Source organism: Aptenodytes patagonicus, chromosome 4 (assembly GCF_965638725.1).
Source record: "Aptenodytes patagonicus chromosome 4, bAptPat1.pri.cur, whole genome shotgun sequence".
Lineage (NCBI taxonomy): Eukaryota > Metazoa > Chordata > Aves > Sphenisciformes > Spheniscidae > Aptenodytes > Aptenodytes patagonicus.
The window spans coordinates 20,478,389-20,496,082 of record NC_134952.1 but is presented as its reverse complement, the minus strand read 5'-3'; the positions used below and the strand labels follow the sequence as shown (position 1 = coordinate 20,496,082).

The 17,694-nt window shown below is 38.8% G+C and overlaps 1 protein-coding gene across 5 annotated transcripts in view; it reads left to right on the top strand.

The window, feature by feature from the left end:
- The window catches only part of CCDC149 (coiled-coil domain containing 149), a 55,102-nt gene that overhangs the window by 26,322 nt on the left and 11,086 nt on the right, over positions 1 to 17,694 (top strand). For 2 of the 5 annotated variants that reach the window (XM_076336043.1, XM_076336042.1), the window contains exons 5-12: positions 1,022 to 1,138; positions 3,981 to 4,153; positions 5,632 to 5,704; positions 5,956 to 6,012; positions 7,039 to 7,123; positions 8,405 to 8,549; positions 14,825 to 14,901; positions 16,255 to 16,287. In XM_076336043.1, coding sequence (XP_076192158.1) covers positions 1,022 to 1,138; positions 3,981 to 4,153; positions 5,632 to 5,704; positions 5,956 to 6,012; positions 7,039 to 7,123; positions 8,405 to 8,549; positions 14,825 to 14,901; positions 16,255 to 16,287 — 760 coding nt within the window. The remainder of the gene's footprint in view (positions 1 to 1,021; positions 1,139 to 3,980; positions 4,154 to 5,631; positions 5,705 to 5,955; positions 6,013 to 7,038; positions 7,124 to 8,404; positions 8,550 to 14,824; positions 14,902 to 16,254; positions 16,288 to 17,694) is intronic. The other 3 variants (XM_076336045.1, XM_076336044.1, XM_076336046.1) reach the window with 3 other exon arrangements.

Here is a 17,694-nt window from a genome sequence, read left to right as displayed (position 1 = left end):
GGATTTTAATTGGCACATTGCAGCTATGGTGACTGGCATCCCATAAATACCAAAGATAGATTTTAATGTACAATCTTCTACTTCAGAAGATTGATTTTTTTTTTCTAACTCTGCAATATAATGATGTACATTAATTCCTTGGTGCAGTCAAAGATATGGGGAAAGTCAGGCTGTTTATTGTGGTGGGTTTCTCTAGTCTCTGTGGAGCTCCTACAAATGAGGCAGGCAACACTTTTGCCTAGTTGTACTCAGTATAAACAACTGTAAATGCTGAATGCCTCATAGACTGTTATTTTAATACTCCATGATTCTTGAAAGGTAGTTGCTTTTTGCTTTGGATATTGAATATAACTGTGTATTAATTCAACTCAGACTGTTTTCAGCAGTCACAAAACTCATGAATTCACTAGCTGTTTGAGCATTTTGGCCAAGTCTTTTTGTTGTTGGCCTGTTTTTTTGCTTTTAATATGAATTAACTTTTGTGAGTAGATGAAAAAAATAATGCACAAGCAAATGTATTAGCAACTGTTAATGCAAATTCTTTACTGATGTAGCACAGTGGGGTTTTAAGTGGTATCAGTAAAATGAAGCTGGGCAAGCTACTTTGTGCCTTTTTATTCTTAACTAGGAAGAGTTCTCTGCTGCAGAGAATTTTAAGATTTACATATGAAAATGGCTTTCTGAGAATTCTCTAGTTTTAGTCTGACCAGAAATAGTTCCTGTCAGTCCTAAAAAAACATCGACCACGTGTCTGTTTACTTGGTCTTTCATCATTTGTATACTCTGGTAACTTGTTGCAGGGTCTGATTCAGCTCCTGTTGATGCTTTGAGTGTTCGACTGGCATGTTTCGCTGAGAACGGGATTGAGCCCTCAGCTCAGAAAATTCCCTCTGGTTTAAATAATACCGGCTGTTTGGCCTGGAAGAGATGAAATCGATGACAGCTTTACTTTTTCTAGTGCAGATGTACTCTGATGCTACAACCTGCGTTCTGCTTACGGAATCTGTTTTTGTAATTGCAGCTTCTTCGAATGACAATAGCAAAGCAAAGACTTGGAGATGATGAAGTTGGGGCTCGCCACTTCGCAGCACATGAACGGGAGGACCTTGTTCAACAATTGGAGAAGGCTCGAGAGCAAGTAATAACTAAATGGGCATATACTGTCATGTTTTACAGAGCTAGTGCAGTAGCAAGTAAATGACTGCCTCTATTGTGTTTGGAGGGCTGGTAGCTGATTAACATTGCAAATAGTGGTGAAGGTGTTGGGATTTTTACTGAAATAGTTCTTATTGAGCACTAATTTAAACATGCATACATGGTTAGAGTGAGTTTCCTAATCTCAGGAATTCCTTCTCTAGGTTATTGATTCTCCTCTTTTTATAATGTCCAGCAACAACTTGTGACAATTGAATATTGTCAGTGAATGTCAATGAAAGAGACTCCTTAGTGAAAGCTGTTACAAGTATTCAACACAATATGTGGTGGCTGATGCATCTCCTAAAGATACTCTCTGAATCAAATTTTCTGTAGAAGTGTTGCTTGTCTCCTCTTCCTCCTGCCTCTTAGCTATTTCTTCCCCTCTTTTGAAAAATTCTTGCATCAGACCTCTTTCCCCTACCTCAAGTCTGTATTAATACTATGTACCATGCAGCATCCAATTCATCAGACTCTTTCCCTAATACTGTGTCGCGGATGGAGTGAGCCTGCACTTCACTCATAAGAGAGAAGCAACAATACTTTATTGATAGAAAACAGTGAGTTAAAGTGTGAATTAACAAAGTTCAATGGTAAATGCGACAGTGAACAAGATTCGATGGCAAGGTACACTTGATTATTTACTGCATAGAGGACAGGGTCAGACATTACTGTCAGGGAGACCCTCCCGTTGAGTCATGAGGTTCAGAAAGGAGCCCCTTGCTTTCTAAACTTCTCAGAGAGGAGTTTAGGTGCGGCTGGATCCAATCCTAGTCCCAGTCTTGGTCAACAGTTTATGTCTAAAGGATTATATATGCGCAATCAACCCTTTATATCACTTAGCTAAGATTTCAAAGTTTAGCATGCTATTAGTCGCTTACCGAGTATCTGTTGCAGCAAAGCATCTCTCAACCTCGAGGAGTAACCTTGAGAGGCGTCTCTACTCAAGGGGAGATCCTGGCGTGCAGCCTGCTGCCGTGCAGGAGAGCTCAAAGGGCTCTTGGGCTGCTCACTATTTATAGGGGTAAGATGATTGACTCATAGTCATATTTACATACTGATAACTGTGGTTAGGTGGGCGTATTTCTCACAATAACCAAGGGCTATTGTGTTGTTATCTGGCTCCTGAATCCACTTCGTTAATGGACGAAGTATCACCATCAGCATCCATTAACGACTGCCCCTGGTAGTTATCACTTAAGCAGGGTTACAGGAGATAAAGGTCAGATTGGGCGGGGGAGCACACCGTCACATACTGATACATAGCTTTCTGGATAATTTGGGGGGTTTGTGTTCTCTGTTATTCCCACACTCATTCTTACCAATGTCAGTTCCACCCTGAATGACCCACTCTGTGGTCCAGGAAGACATGCGTATTTCTTGTTTTTCAGTCTTCACACAAGTGCAGTGCTACTTTAGCTTACCAGAAGGACTGTTGACTGCACTTGGTCTTCTTCCAATGTGATTCTCTCTAGTATCTCTGTTCCCAAGCTCACACTCTCTCTGTTCATCACCTGGCCTCTTTTCACATGGTCTTCTGTTGTCCTTCCTGGCTTATCAGCGTTTTCTGAAGTGCCAGTGGAGACTTCTCAACTCATTGCAGACTTTGCTCACACTCTCCGTTTCCTCTCCTTGGAAGTTTGAAGCTCTTTGTCCTTGAATATCTTTCATACTGGACTGCTTCACCCTTTTGCTTAATAGCAAAGCTCACCCTGTCAACTCCATGCTGGCTTATTTTGTACTTTTCTCAGTTCTTCCTATTCTGTGGAACTTCATTGCTGAAAGTCCCATAATTAATATAAATTCCCCCTTACAGACTTTTTCTTCATCCTCCAAATTTGCCAAATTCTTATTCAGTTGAGTTCATTCCTGGAGCCCTAGTGTCCTGGTTTTGGCTGGGATAGAGTTAATTTCCTTCCTAGTAGCTGGTACAGTGCTGTGTTTTGGATTTAGGATGAGAATAATGTTGATAACACACCCATGTTTTAGTTGTTGCTAAGTAGTGCTTACACTAGTCAAGGACTTTTCAGCTTCCCATGCTCTGCCGACTGAGAAGGCTGGAGGTGCACAAGAAGCTGGGAGGGGGCACAGCCAGGACAGCTGACCCAAACTGGCCAAAGAGATATTCCATACCATGTGATGTCATGCTCAGTACATAAACTGGGGGAAAGCTGGCCGGGGGGGCTACTGCTTGGGGACTGGCTGGGCATCAGTCAGTGGGTGGCGAGCAGTTGCGTTATGCATCACTTGCTTTGTATATTCTTCTTCTTCTTCTTACTACTATTATTATTATTGTTATTATTAGGATTTTATTGTATTTCAATTATTAAACTGTTTTTATCTCAACCCATGAGTTTTTTCACTTTTACTCTTCCAATTCTCTCCCCCATCCCACCGCGGGGTGGGGAGTGAGCGAGCGGCTGTGTGGTGTTTAGTTGCCGACTGAGGTTAAACCACGACACCTAGAAATTATATTCTAAAACCAGCTTAATATATTTGTAGCAGAATTGTAGTATGGATTAAGGTTTCTTTTGCTGTTACAGTTCAGTTGTTTTCTAGAAATTTTGTAAAACAAGTCTAACTGCTGAAGTTACTTAACTTCAAATTAATGAAGTAATACCAAAATAGAGTAAAAGTACCGGGGGTTATGAGCTTTGGAAAGACTTTTGACTGTCCAAAACCAATCCTGTTCAGACATGCAGTGCTTGTTGCTGTTTTCAGTTTGGGCGCTATGTAATCTTTTGTTTAAACTTCAGAATAGTCATACAGCTCTCCTTTCTTCTCAGATCGAGACTCTGAGATATGATCTTCAGGCTGCACTGGATGAGTTACAGGATGTGAAAGAGGAACGCTCTTTTTACCAAAATAAGTCTGACAGACTAAACCAAGAACTTAATCATGTCTTAGGAGGGCATGAAAACCGTATCATCGACGTAGATGCTCTATGTATGGAGAACAGGTGAGTGCATTGCAAACCTTACTGTTTCCCTAGAACAAGTAGGGTATTCCTTTAACAGGAGCATCAGGAAGTCAGTCACAACAAAACTTTAAAGAAAATGTATCCAAGAATAAAAGTTAAGAGATTTTGGTAATTTTTGTCTGTTTTGTTTGTACTGTAGCTAACCATCAAATAATATTGAGAAAGTTAGGCTGCAGGAAATTACCAATGTTTTATTTGGCTACAGAGATGTCAGTGATATTCCCAAATAGAGCTAAACAAGGAAAAGGAAGAGAAGTGCAGACTTTTTATTCCCATCACTGTATGGCACCAAAAGCAAGAATATTAAAACCCAATGTCTTCAGAAACTCATAGTGAGCTGTAATGGGCTAATCTTGGATTGGAAACAGGGACTTTGAGTACCCTGAGTTAACAGTTTCGGACATAATTCTCACCACAGGGAGAGGTTGTCAACATGGAGTGATTTGCCAACAAAAGTGGCTGGTGAAATCACCCATGTAGATATTCTTGCCACTTCCTTGGGAAGAGAATGTGTTTTATGGTCTCTGCCAAGGACAACAGAGAGGAGTCACCAACAGAGCCATAGCAGATATCTCCCTTAATGTCAACAATTACCTTAAAGTGAAATAGATCTTGTAAGACACTTTCCATTTACAGAGACTTATGCTTCAGGTAGGAAAGTGTAATACCAAAGGCATTACTTCCTCCCAGCAGCTCCAGGGGTTTTTTTCTTTTCTGCGTGGCCTACAGAGTTCTGTATCAATTTAAGCCCCCTGCTCCCCTGACAGTGATAGGATTTTTTTCTCTAAAATAGTTAAATTGTCACAAACCCTAATACAGCTGCAGTTGCACTACATAAAGGAGGATAGTTTATAAACCCTTTATACATGAAAAAGATATTTTCCTGTGTTGAAATAGCCGTCTAATCCAAGTCTATAAACTCTACTAGGAAGAACCATACTGTTTCAGTTAACTGTATACCATTTTTCAACTATACTGTTAAATATTCTACTTTGTGATTGCTAATGAGAAGTGCCATGTAAGTACTGGATATTGCAATGCAAAAGTTCTGCATAGTTGAGTCTTGTGTTGACATATATACAAATCTTCATGTGTCCGTCTCACAAACCTTCAAGTACAGAGGACACGAGTAAATGCTTCCTGACTATTTCCTCTAGACATAAATATATCCTTTTAGCTTCCCTCCCCAAAAACCTGAGGACCGATATAAAAATGGTTGTCAGCATGCTTGACAAATCTAACAGAAGGGCAGTCTCCTTTTCTGATGCAATTTGTTTCCCTACTTAAAGTTTTATGGGGTCAAGAGCAGTAAGATTTTGTTATTTTATCCCTCACAAAACTGCAGAGGGAAAAGAACTCTCAGTAGTTCAAAGAGAGGACATGCCAAATAGTAAAGAGGAGTGCTTGAGGCTGTACTTGAAGGTAACATGAGGTAAAGGATTACATTTCTTTTTCAGGTATCTTCAAGAGAGATTAAAACAACTTCAAGAGGAAGTCAACCTTCTTAAATCTAATATTACTAAATATAAGGTAAGATCCTCTTAGTGTATCATCTAAACTGTGCTTTGTTGTTCATGGAGGTTATTGTTCATTCTCATGTTCATATGCATTTAAAGAACAAAATTGTGTCTTCAAAGAAAAATCCACCATTAACATTCTGACGATATTAGTATGTATGCATATTACATGCTTAGTCTTCCTTGTAGGCTTCTTAGCTGATGTAGTACAAAGGGATACCCATTAAGAGTATTTTGAAAAATGAATTAAATACCTTTTTTTAGGTTCTGTGGGGGGACCCTCCTCCTGCTGGGGAGGGTCATCAGCCTTCCAGCCCGCTGGTAGGTGAAAAGTAGCAGGTTATGCAGTGTGTGGTGAATGACTGCAACTGTGTTGTCATCACAAGCAGGTCTTGTCTCCCTGTTCCCTAATGGCCACACTGTTTCTTCGTGTGTCTTAATGATTGCTAAATCTTCATTGTTCTTCCATTCCTGGGTGAAGATGTATGCTGTTTTGCATGAAACCTTTGGGACTGAATCCTGAGGGCAAAATATTCTTGCTCTTCCCTGAAGTCAAGCACTCTGTTTTCTTCTGCAAGTGATTTTGGGGTGTGGGAAGGGAGGGCTGCTTGTCAGGCCCTGAGAAGGGTTGTCTTAAGACTGTCAATAGGACTTCTTAACCATTTAGGTTCACTATGAAGCAGTCACAGCACTAATTGCTTTTTGTGCATGAGCAAAGCTCCTCAAAGTACCAAGTTCATTTCAGTGTCTGTTCACACTTACGACTTGGGTCTCAGAGTGTGAGTTGGTTTATTGGTGAGCACTGAGCATCTTGATGGTCTGGTGGGTTTCACGGAACTGTAATTGTTTTGGAAGAGCTGGACTTCTGTAGCAGCATCATTCTGCTACTAATTCCTGAAAGTCAGTATTTGCTACTAAAGGGGCTTCTAGAAACTCTGACAGAGGAGTTTGAGATTTCCCTTTGAAGCCTATCTAAAGAAACATTGGGGAAAGTCTGATTTTGTTCCCAGCTGGTATTCTCTACAGGATACTGCAGTATCTTCACTGGCACTCAGCAGATTATTAAAAAAATAGGCAAGTCTTAAAAATGCATTGGGGGAGCGGGTGGGAGAGACTACAATAAAGTGATTGCAATGAAACAGAATGAGTCTTCGTAACATTGCAGACTGTTTTGGCTGGAGAATAATACTCCAGGAGAGTCACAATCCCATAGGTTACTGTGGGTGTAAGCTCCAGGCCCTGCAGAGTTGTTCTGGGACCAAAATCCAAACTTCTAGATTCTTTACTCCTAATGAAAGGATTTGTTGGCTACTGTTTTTCTAAATAAGATATTTGTTGTTTCCTTAGAATGCACTAGAGAGACGAAAAAATTCAAAGACTCATAGTAGATCCAGTAGCAGTGCTCTGACTGGAGTCCTGTCTGCAAAGCAAGGTATTGCATAAATGCAGCATAGTGTTGCATATCCCATTGAATTCCTTCCATCTTACCTCTTAATTTCAGTAACCTTTTCCTCACCAACCAAACCAAAATCTTTCTTCTCTTTCCTGTTTATTATCATGTGCTAATTTTTGTCCTTTTCTCAGTTGACTTGACAATATAAAATTTGCCTCTTGAGTACTGCTTCTCCGTTTGTTACTCTTTTGCCATTCATTCTCTCCCCTGTCAGTTTTATCAAATTTTTTTTTGATCTCTAAACCTCTCTGCAACTTTGACCCTGAAAAATCACTTCTTTATTCATCTCTTTGCTCTGCTAACAATGGCAATCACAGTTCATATTCCAATGAAAAATAGACTGGGTGGTAGAGGAGGGGCCCTAAGTCAAGTTTTCTGCTCATGTTCTTGGAAGCTTTACATTCAGATGTTTCGCAAGAAATCCTTTTGTCCCATGTTTCTTCATGGGATTGCAAAATGGAGTAATCTCTTTTTCCCCCTTCAAAGAAAATATCAAGATTAGGAAAGAAAGGAGACGAGAAAATTCTTTGAGACAAAGAGGCACCCTACTGTTTAGGTGTTGGTGTTTTCATACACACACAAGATCAATAGTATTTGTCATGGTAGGTTGAAACTCACTTTTCTGGTTTTGACTTGTCTTCTGTCCTCTTCTCCATGTACTTGTATACATTTTATATATATATATATATATATATATTAAAAAAAAAAATTAAAGGGGCAGAGCCAGATTCTAGTTACAGAAGTTAGTGATACTAGTGAACCTCCTGATGTGGTTGAGAGGTACAGGCTCTAAGCTGCAGAGGAAGAGTTCATGGGTGACTGTATTTTCACATCAGTCTTAAATAACCTGAAGGATACAATAATTCTAAAAAGTAATATAAAAGCTTCCTTGTGGGCTTATGTTTTAATGTAAGTGGGAGAGAAATGACCGATTTTTACCAATCTGTAGGTCTGTAGAAGAATGAGTTTGTTTCTTTCTGAATGAAAATAATTTTCCAAAAGCAGAATTAAGTTAACAGAAGATATGTCTGCTTATACTTGTTCTGGCAATTGCTGTGGAATAACGATGAGCTTAGAAAGCCACCATCTTTATGCCAGCTAGAGATTATATTTCTGGTCTTTTGGCTTTGTTTATTAATTGAAGGAAAAAAATAGGTATTCATTTAAGTAATGAGAGTAGTTGTTTAATGCTAAGTAAATGCTTTTGTCACATCTCTGTGCATGAGAAGCCAAAACTCATTTGTGTTTTTAACATTATAGTCCAAGAGTTGTTGTCGGAGGATCATGGATGTAGCCTACCAGCCACACCACAGTCCATTTCAGATCTCAAATCACTGGCCACTGCATTGTTGGAAACTATCCATGAAAAAAACATGGTCATACAACACCAAAGGCAAACCAACAAGTAGGTAGCATGACTTCTAAGTAAAATAGAACTTACCAAGCAATGGAAAAGTCATAGTTTTGGGGGAGTTTCAGGGAAATGGGAAGGAAGGTCCATTTTCACAGAAAATTTATTGTCATTGTTAACTGGTGATCTTAACTAATCTTTAGTTTTTAAGATCAGATGTGTGTTTAGAGAAAAATTACGTTTTCAAAGTAAAGTCTGGGGTTGACACAGACCTGTCTGCCTCTGCTAGGCAAGGATTGGTTTGCTGCTCAGGTTGAAGACAAACCATAATAACACTGGGAGGACTTCTAGCAGGTAGTCTGCAGGGAGGGCTAAAGAAAAGCTGCCGGGAGGAAGGACACCCTTGAACTGGAGGAGAAGATATGTGATAATTGGTTGTTAATGTAGGAATTTGCTAATGAACACTGATGGGAATAGTAAATGTTGCACCTAGGAAAGGGTCTGAAAAGATTTAGTGTAACATTTGTCACAGGCTAGTGGCCTATGTGTCATACAAATGATAGCTGTTGCTCCTACAGTTACTTTGCCAAAAGTTGTAGGAGATAAACACAGTTGGATCGCTACTATATGATTTTTTAAAAATCTGAACTGAACTTTCAAGGAGAATTTGTTTACTCTTAGCTGTTCTACTCATCAGTAGAATTCTTTGTGTCTCGCACAGCTCCTATCATGGCAGAATATAATCATTTTTGACACATTTTCTGACATTCTGATATTATTGTCCTTATACAGTGTATGAAAATCAGAGCTAGGAAGTGTTCCTTGATTCTGTGCTCAGTTTTTTTTACTTTTTTTTTTTTTTTTAAACACTGAGTCACTACTGGTAATCAGAGGTTATTCAGGCTTCTCAAAAGCACATCAGGACCAGATGCCAGAAACAGGCAGACATCTTTCATGAAAGGAAGGAGTAGTACTGAAGTAAACTGTATTGCACTAGAATAGATGATTCGTTTTGAAAATTGATAACTCTGATACTAGGCAGACTCCACTGCATAATTCTTAGTGATGTGGCAACAGAAGTGGAAGAGCAGTTTATAGCCACTCTTAATACTCTTGAGAAAGCAAATGCCTAATCAGCTAAAGGGAGACTAAAGAGGTGAAAATGTAGCCCAGATCTAACTGATGGCAGCTCAGTCAATTCGTGTCTATAAGTGTGTCACGTAATGCAAGAGGAGTTCCTGCACGGAGCAGTGCTAATGAAGGGCTAACACCTGCTTTCTCTCCCTTCTTAATGCTAATGTAACATCAGAAGGAAAACATCCAGAAAATAACTTTTGTTATTCCAAGTATAACCAATCTTTGCCTTTTACATCCTGATACTGTATCATTACCTGGTGTTCTAGTTTGCATGCTCTTGCCTATAACCATAGCAAACGTCTTTCTTAATTTTGTATCTCTTTGATCACATGCAGTCTCTTGCATCTCTCAAATGTATCATTGCGATGATGCCTTTACTTTCTGATACCACTGTCTCTGCTTTCAACTACTGAGTATGGGCTTTCTTGAGATAAGCCTTCACAAGCAGATATGATTCTTCTATCTGCGTGCCCAACTGGCCATATATAGCCATGGCAGTAGAGTTTGGATGTGTGCATAAACTAATATTCTGTGCCCAATAGAAGATCTTAGAGGGAGGTGAAAGTCCACATCTCTCCCAGGTCAGGAGTGTGCTCAGAGCTGTAGTGTTGTGTTCACTTCAGGATGCTTCAGGGGAAAAAAAAGAAAGACAAATGCTGGGCAAGTTGAGTGAAGAGCCTCAGCAATACTCCTATGTGGTATCCTCATTCTTTTTGTCAACTTTGGCTTTAGTTGGATTAAAGAAGCTTTTAAGGAGCTAGGATGAATTGGAACTACTTCAAGAAGAAACACCTAAGACACAAAAGGGTTAAAGTGTAAAAGGAAAATGCAGGTAGGACATCAGGGAAAATCATCCTTTATTTGAGGTGCATTAGCTGGTTGTTGGGGGCACTTATTTGCCATGTAAAAAGTTACAAGTAAAGACTGCTGACTTCTGAAAATGGGGAAGAAACTGCCCACCTGTCAGAGAAGGTTAGAGGTGAGAGTGAGGTCAGTGCACAAGTAAAACAGACAGGTCCATAAACTGGTCCTAGTAGAAGATGCATTCTTTTGTTGAAGACATCTCTCCATTCAAAGTAGGAAGTTGAGAAGGATGTGGGACTAGAGAGAATTGTAATAACAAAAGGTTTTACGTAAATCAGAAGATAGAAGTCTTCTCCTTCACCTCTCTGTCCTGTTTGCCTGGCTTTTCCTGCGCAAAGAACATGTTTGGAGGATGCGGTGACTCTTTAAGATTGTTGTGTGAAGAAGGTGAGATTCTATTGGGTAAAGAAGATGAGATTTTCCATTCAGGGAAGAAGTTCTGCTTTTGATATTTGATAGATGATTGACCTATTAGTGATTCTATTATCAGTAAATTAGACTTTTCAGACCGTATGAACTTATTTTCCTCCAAACAGTTAACCTACTCTAAAGTCAAAACCTTTTTTGCTGCTTGCAGATTGAGATATGGCTATATAAGTTTACAATAGCAGAATGGTAGATTTGCTTTCCGATTAACTGAAGCGGAAACAAGACAGTGGGTTTTTTTACATAGATTAGAATTTGAATGTGCTGTTGAAGTTGACTTTCTGCTGTTATACTGTTGTTGAAAACATCCGTTGCCACTTGCTCTTGGAACAGACACACTATTATTATTGCCGCTTTTCTAAATACGTGGCATGATAAAAGGAGCTGTGGGAGTATGTGCCTAGGAACAAGTGGGCTAAATCCAGCCTTTAATTTTTTTAGCGCCACTTTTAAGAAAAAAAGAAGTTGTTTGGGAAGAAAACAGGTCATTTTCCCCAGGTGATTGGTAGCTACTACTGCTAAGTTTAAGTAACATCCTATGTTTTTCCTCACAAGCACATTAGTTTAATTTGGAAAGGCAGCTGTAAATGAATTCTGTATGCAGTAATGTGTTGCAAGATTAAATAGTTACATAAATGCAAAAATAAACAGTCCTAACCCTACCTAGCAAGTGGATAAAAATCTTTTTTTCTTCTACCAGCAATAAGCCGTTTATTAGATGTTCTTTTTAGTGCAATTTGTTCCTGAAATTGCCAGCACCCATGCAAGCCAGATCAGTGTAGAAGCTGCTCTGCTGCTTAAACATGTTGCACTGATTTTAACATTTCTAACTTGGGCAAGCTCGGTTGTGACCAGAATTACGAAAAGGATTGTGTCAGTCTGTAACTGAGTAAATGTTTTCATATGATGTATAGAACTAGATATATGACTGTGACAGACCCTATTTACAGACATTTGGGTGATTGTATCTGTATGAGGGTATATGCCTTCTGTAGCAAGATCTAAATTGAAAGTGAGGTCAACGGAGCTCAGGTGCTGTAAATCAGCACGGCTCCCTTCAGATTATGGCCATGTATGTTGGGAAGCATGGGAGAGCTAGAAGGGAGCTTCTAAATTCAGGTGGGAGCAACCTTATCCTGGAGGGAGGTTTAGACTAACTCCCTTGTTGCATTAGACACATGACCAGAGGACAACAGAAATAACTATCGGCACCTTTGTCCATGACATGATCCTTCTGTTTTAGTTGAAGGATCTGGTCCACTATGGCTAGAGATAAAAAAATAGATTAGGGAATTTGATGCTACCAACCCATGCAGCCCCTTTAAAAATACCTACTGTTCCAGGCCACCACAGCTCAGTCTTCCCACAGCACATATGGAGGTGGCAAATTATCTGGAGGTCACAGGGGAAAGGAAGGAATGGGATAAACCACTCTGTGTTCAGGATTGCTTACACATTTATTGCTCAAAAGATGCTTTTATAAGAACTCGCAGCTTTAGGAAGGGTTCATTTCTCCCATACCTGTCTTCAGATAATGTGGTTTGGAGCAAACTAGAATCATACTCATCACTGAATGTATTTTGCTCTCTTCCTGAATGAAAGCAGCAGGGTTAAGTATTGTCCTCTCTTTTTGCCAACCATTGTTCAGAGCTGCAGAATGATCCTTCTATGTGAGAACCTGCAACAAAGGTTAAAAAATAGCTCAGCGCCTCTTCTGAGGATCCAGTAGGAATTACCAGGATATATTTGCTCCAAAACCTTTAGAAATAGTGTGGTACAGCTGATAAATGAATATAAAGTTTAAGAGAAGCAAGACAAATGTGACTTTGCTGTTGCTGTCAATAAAAAAAGCAGTAGCAATAAGTGAGCTTGATGCAGAAGGTTGAGTTTCCTTCTGTGGTACAGCTAGCTGACAGGGAGGGCAGTATCTTTTCCCCCCTTTTCTGCCCTGGAACTACTGGTGAACTACTTACAAAAATAATAAGGATTTTTTCTTTTCCTGGCAGAAGTGCTAAACTTGTCACCCATTTGTGGTGACAATCATTAGCTACATCAATTTTGTTTTGTCGGCTCCCTGGCTGACCTAATATGACGTGGAAGAAGTCTTGCATCATCTCTGTTCCCTGCCCCTCTAAGCCAGGGGAACTCCACGTCCTTCGGCTGACCTTTGCTGGGGCCTTAGACAGGGAGATGGGGAGTGGGCTCCCTGTGTGCAAGGTAGAGCTTCTTGTAAGTTGCTCTGTGCCTTTCTCTGTCACCTGTTGCTTTGTACTGCAGAGCGCAGTTGCTGGATGTCGGGCCATACACTGGGATATGAAAATGGAGTTATTAAGGCTGAGTCTCTCATACCAGATGGAAGCATTCTGAAAGCAAAATCTAGACTTGAACAACTTTGATTGTAATTGGAGAAGACAGTAACAGATCCATCATAACCTTGGTAACCTATTTGATTACTGAGTTTTGATGGGGAAATAAACATAACTGCTCCCAAATGTCTTCTCTCCTCTGCTTGTAAATGTGATGGACTGTTTGCTTTTTAGTTGATATACACCCCTGTACCTCTCGGTGCTCTCTTTGATATTTATTATAAGCTTTCTCTTTCTCTTTTACATTCTCTCTCTCATCTTGATATTTTTGTAATCTTTAAAATACTTACAGGCTTTTATTCTGTCACTGCAAAGCCCTCACAGTAGAGATTTAAAAAATATTTAGTCCTTGTTAATAATTTTTTCTTGCCCCTTTGATATTTGCTGGGTTTGCTATTCTTCATGTCCTTCCCTGATTCTGCCATCTTGTCAGTAATGACATTCCCAGTATGCTCAAATGTCTGCAGCATAAAACCCTTGGTGGAGAGCACGTGGTGCAGTATTACACAGCTCTGGTGAGCAGAAGATACTATTGCCTTGCTGTGTTGTGAAATGCTGCTTCTCAGCATTCAGTTCAAATTTAACTGATTTATCCCATTGCTGTAATTTGATGAGTAAAACTTGGTGTCCATTACCTCTGCTGTCATTTTAGAACTGCTGCCTTGTCTAGGTTTCTCACTCTATTGAGTATTGTTTGGGATTTATTTAAAGACTTTTAACTCTAGGAGACTTGCTGTGCCTGTGAGAGAAACACTTTCAAAAATTCATTGGAAGGAAGAGCTCTCTTTGCAAGATAGAAATCTCTCATTTGATCTTGGGAGAGAATTAAGACTAAAAGTTAAATCCTGCAGGAAAGCTAACTGCAGATAGTATTTGTATAGGAATAAGATACAAAAGAAGAGATGACCCAAGAAATGCAGTGAAAACTAAGAGTGGGTGATAAAGGCACTAAAGAGCTTGAAGCTTTTTAGCAAAGTAGAAAACAGAGTTCAGCACTAAAAGAAAAGATGTAGTGGAAAAGATATTCCTTGCCATTTTAAGCAATCTTAGTGATGGAGAAACATCTGTGAATAAAGGACTAGGCCAAAATTGTATCTTAGAACTTCACAATCCATCTAGATGTTGTCCTGAGTTTTCCATATTTTGTCTGCGTAGCTTTTACCTTCTGGTTTTAGCTGTAGAGAAAGTAAAAGTAACCGGGAAGAGATATTTGCAGGCAAGGAAATAGAAATATTGTGAGTTGCTATTCTTTGTCTGTACCGAAGGGCAAAGGTTGAATGTCCAGTACATCCTAGAACTTTTTTTTTTTTAAACTACAGTACAGATTAGACAACTATATTTCATTTTCTTTTAACTCTGGGGGCGGTTTTCCATTAGTGAAAAGAGATGACTGTATACACATTTACTGCACTAGTTAAGTAACAAGTTAAAAATTCAACTGTAGTCATGTAAGCAATTGGGCTTTGGTTACCTTAGTATAACAAGGAATATCATCTCAGCTGACTATCCCTGGCTTTTGTTTTTGTTTTTCTGAAGAATTCTAGGTAATCGAGTGGCAGAACTAGAAAAGAAATTAAGAACTTTGGAAATTGCTGGCTTGTGGAGTCTTCCAGGTTAGTAAAAATTCAAGAGGACAGCTTGCGTTGTTTAGTTTTTGAGGGAATATCTGCGTTTAAGAAAAGCTTGGCTATAATTTTTTTAATGACAGTTATTTTGTGAATGTGCTGTTTAGCACATTCGCAAAATTAGAAACCTCTAATAAATATTAAGTTGAAACCAAAAATCACTAGACTCTTTAAACTCTTAAGTCAAATATGTATACTGAAAAAAAAAAGTTTTAAATACTGCAAATAATCAAATTGTCTCCATAGCCCACAGGCAAAAAAAATGGAACCATTTTATTTAAACAGTTGTATAAAATGATACACAGGATATTGGCCATTATGTTTTTCAACAAATTTTATTTATTAATTTTGTACGTCTTGTAACTTCCATGGATTTTATCGCTGTATTTTTAATGTTTTTCTGTAGAATCATAAACTTTGAGAAATTGGAAATGTAAATGATCTTAAATTTTCTAGTCCATCTCTCCAGAACAGGTTTATTCCCTGTAGCATCTTAAGTATTGTATTTGGTTTTGAATTACTCAAGTAATGGGAGATTAATCTGCTTCCTAATATACCTCGCTGTTAGGAAAATGTGCAATATTTAATTTACATTTACTTTTTGCTTCTTTTCTTCCCATTACACCTAATTGTGTCTTCTTTAACCACTGTAAATTATGCTACTCCACTGTTGGTGTTTGCATCATTAGGCTTTGTTGTTTACAGCTTCCTATCAGTGCTACTGGGGGTGGGAGATAGTGTGGTTTAGGCTTCTATTTTTTTGGCTCTGTGTTTTTTCCACCTAACCTTTCCATCTAGAAGAAAACATTTGACAAAGCTGAAGAGACCTTCTGACAAACCTAGGCTGTTCAACCGTGTGGCCTGGTGTGGTGTATTTCCACTTTAGCTTGCCCGTTGTAGGCATTCTCAATCGCCTTCCTGGAACTGGCTCTCTTATTGATGCTTTCCAGAACTGAAGGTCCCAAATTGGTTTCTATGGATTACTCTTCAGCTAGTCACCTAACATACATAGTATACTAGTGCATTTGTCCCTCCCCACATTCTCCAAAAGATGCAGGTGAAATATTTGTCTAAGACTCTCCTAATGTGGTTTTGTACATTAGTACAAATGTGTATCACAAACTCACCAGTTTAAGGTACTGTAGATTTTTTTCCAAAAACAGTGTTTCATGAAATTCATACACTAATAAATGCAGCATTTCTAATATTTGCAAAATGTATTAAAAAAAATGGAACAGTGGGAACTTCTTGCACCATTGTCGGTCTATGCAGGTAAGACATCAAATTAATGTTTATACAATAACAACTGTCTCTTTCCTTCCTTTCTTTTGCTGCCTGAAGGCCTGAGCTACAATGTCTCAGTGGGATTTGGGAGTAGGTTCTGCTTGACATATATTTTTAGTAACTGATTTTAGCAGTACGTTAAATATTGTCACTGCATGTAAATAAACAGAAATGTTACCTGAACATTTTTATATCTGACAGATTAAGATGTTCAGTCAAGTGAGTTGGATGACCACAGGAGAAATAGAGACTGCTCTACAAGACAATTCCTTTAAATTGAGGAAAATAGTAAGAAAGGATGATCTTAAATAGTTGTAAAGGAATTTTACACTGGATTGCGAGTTCTGTTGAGCCCCAAGGTTTGTTGATTTGCTGCTTGCCTTTTAAATCAAGAGTGCACTTTTGTTTCCAAGTGCACTCTAGTCCCAAGGTGGTCAGAAAGAGCCTTCCAACACCTGGTGGGTCACCAATTTTCTTTTCAGAGCATGGAGAGCTTCCGCTCCATAAAACAGCAGCATGTAACAAATAGTGTGGGAACTACCACAGTGGACTCTGCAGCTGAATGTTGGCTGGGGTGAGGGGCAGAACATGGAGAGTATCTTATCTAGTCAGTCTTAAATCCAGAGAGAAAAAATTATTATTTGGTTGTGAGTTGAACTTTTTGTCATTGGAAAAAATACACAGATAAAAGCTGATGTTCAGTCTAGCGCTGAAAGAAACACACATTATAAATTGCAGGTTTTTAATCTGAAGTTAATGTTCCTACTTAGGCATCATTGTCCATATAACATTTATAACATCCGCTGTCACCATGATATTAATATCTTCCAAATGGTGTTAATAAATGATGTTAATAAACTTTATCCTATTGAAGAAACAGCTTGACCTCTTTTAGATTTTTGTTAGGTGACATATTTGTCATCTGCTTTTTGAGCAATGCATGAATGAACTGTGGGGAAGCTAAATCAAGAGGAAGTGCATATTTAATTTTTGAAGTGGTGAAACTGGTAGCATAGTTCATTTTCTGTAGAAGTTTTGCCTACCACAAACTTTAGCTTCTCCTGTTTGGAAAATGGGCTTTAATTAAAGAAATCTCTTGCGAGGTTCATTGCTGAAAAGAAAGCAAGCTTGGGCATAGATTTGGCTCTGATTTTCTTTTTATGAGCCTACTTGCTTTGAGAAGGAAGCAGAGAATGTGATGTTTGCAGAAGCATTTAATTCTTTGCTTTGTCTTAGGTACATTGTGGTTCAAATATGCATGCATAATATGTTAAGTGTATTCAGTAATTGTACATAGTGAACACCACCTTATTCCTCTCATAATTTGATGTCACTAGACATTCAGATAAGTAATTCTGTATTTTTAAAAATCTATCATTTCCTGAAAATTCCCGATTTCCACTGAAAAAAAGCCTAAGAAAAGAGCCAACCATGACTCAGCCTTTTCCTGTCTGGGATGGTAGGAAAGTTTCAGCGCTGCCTCTTGCTCTGCAGTAA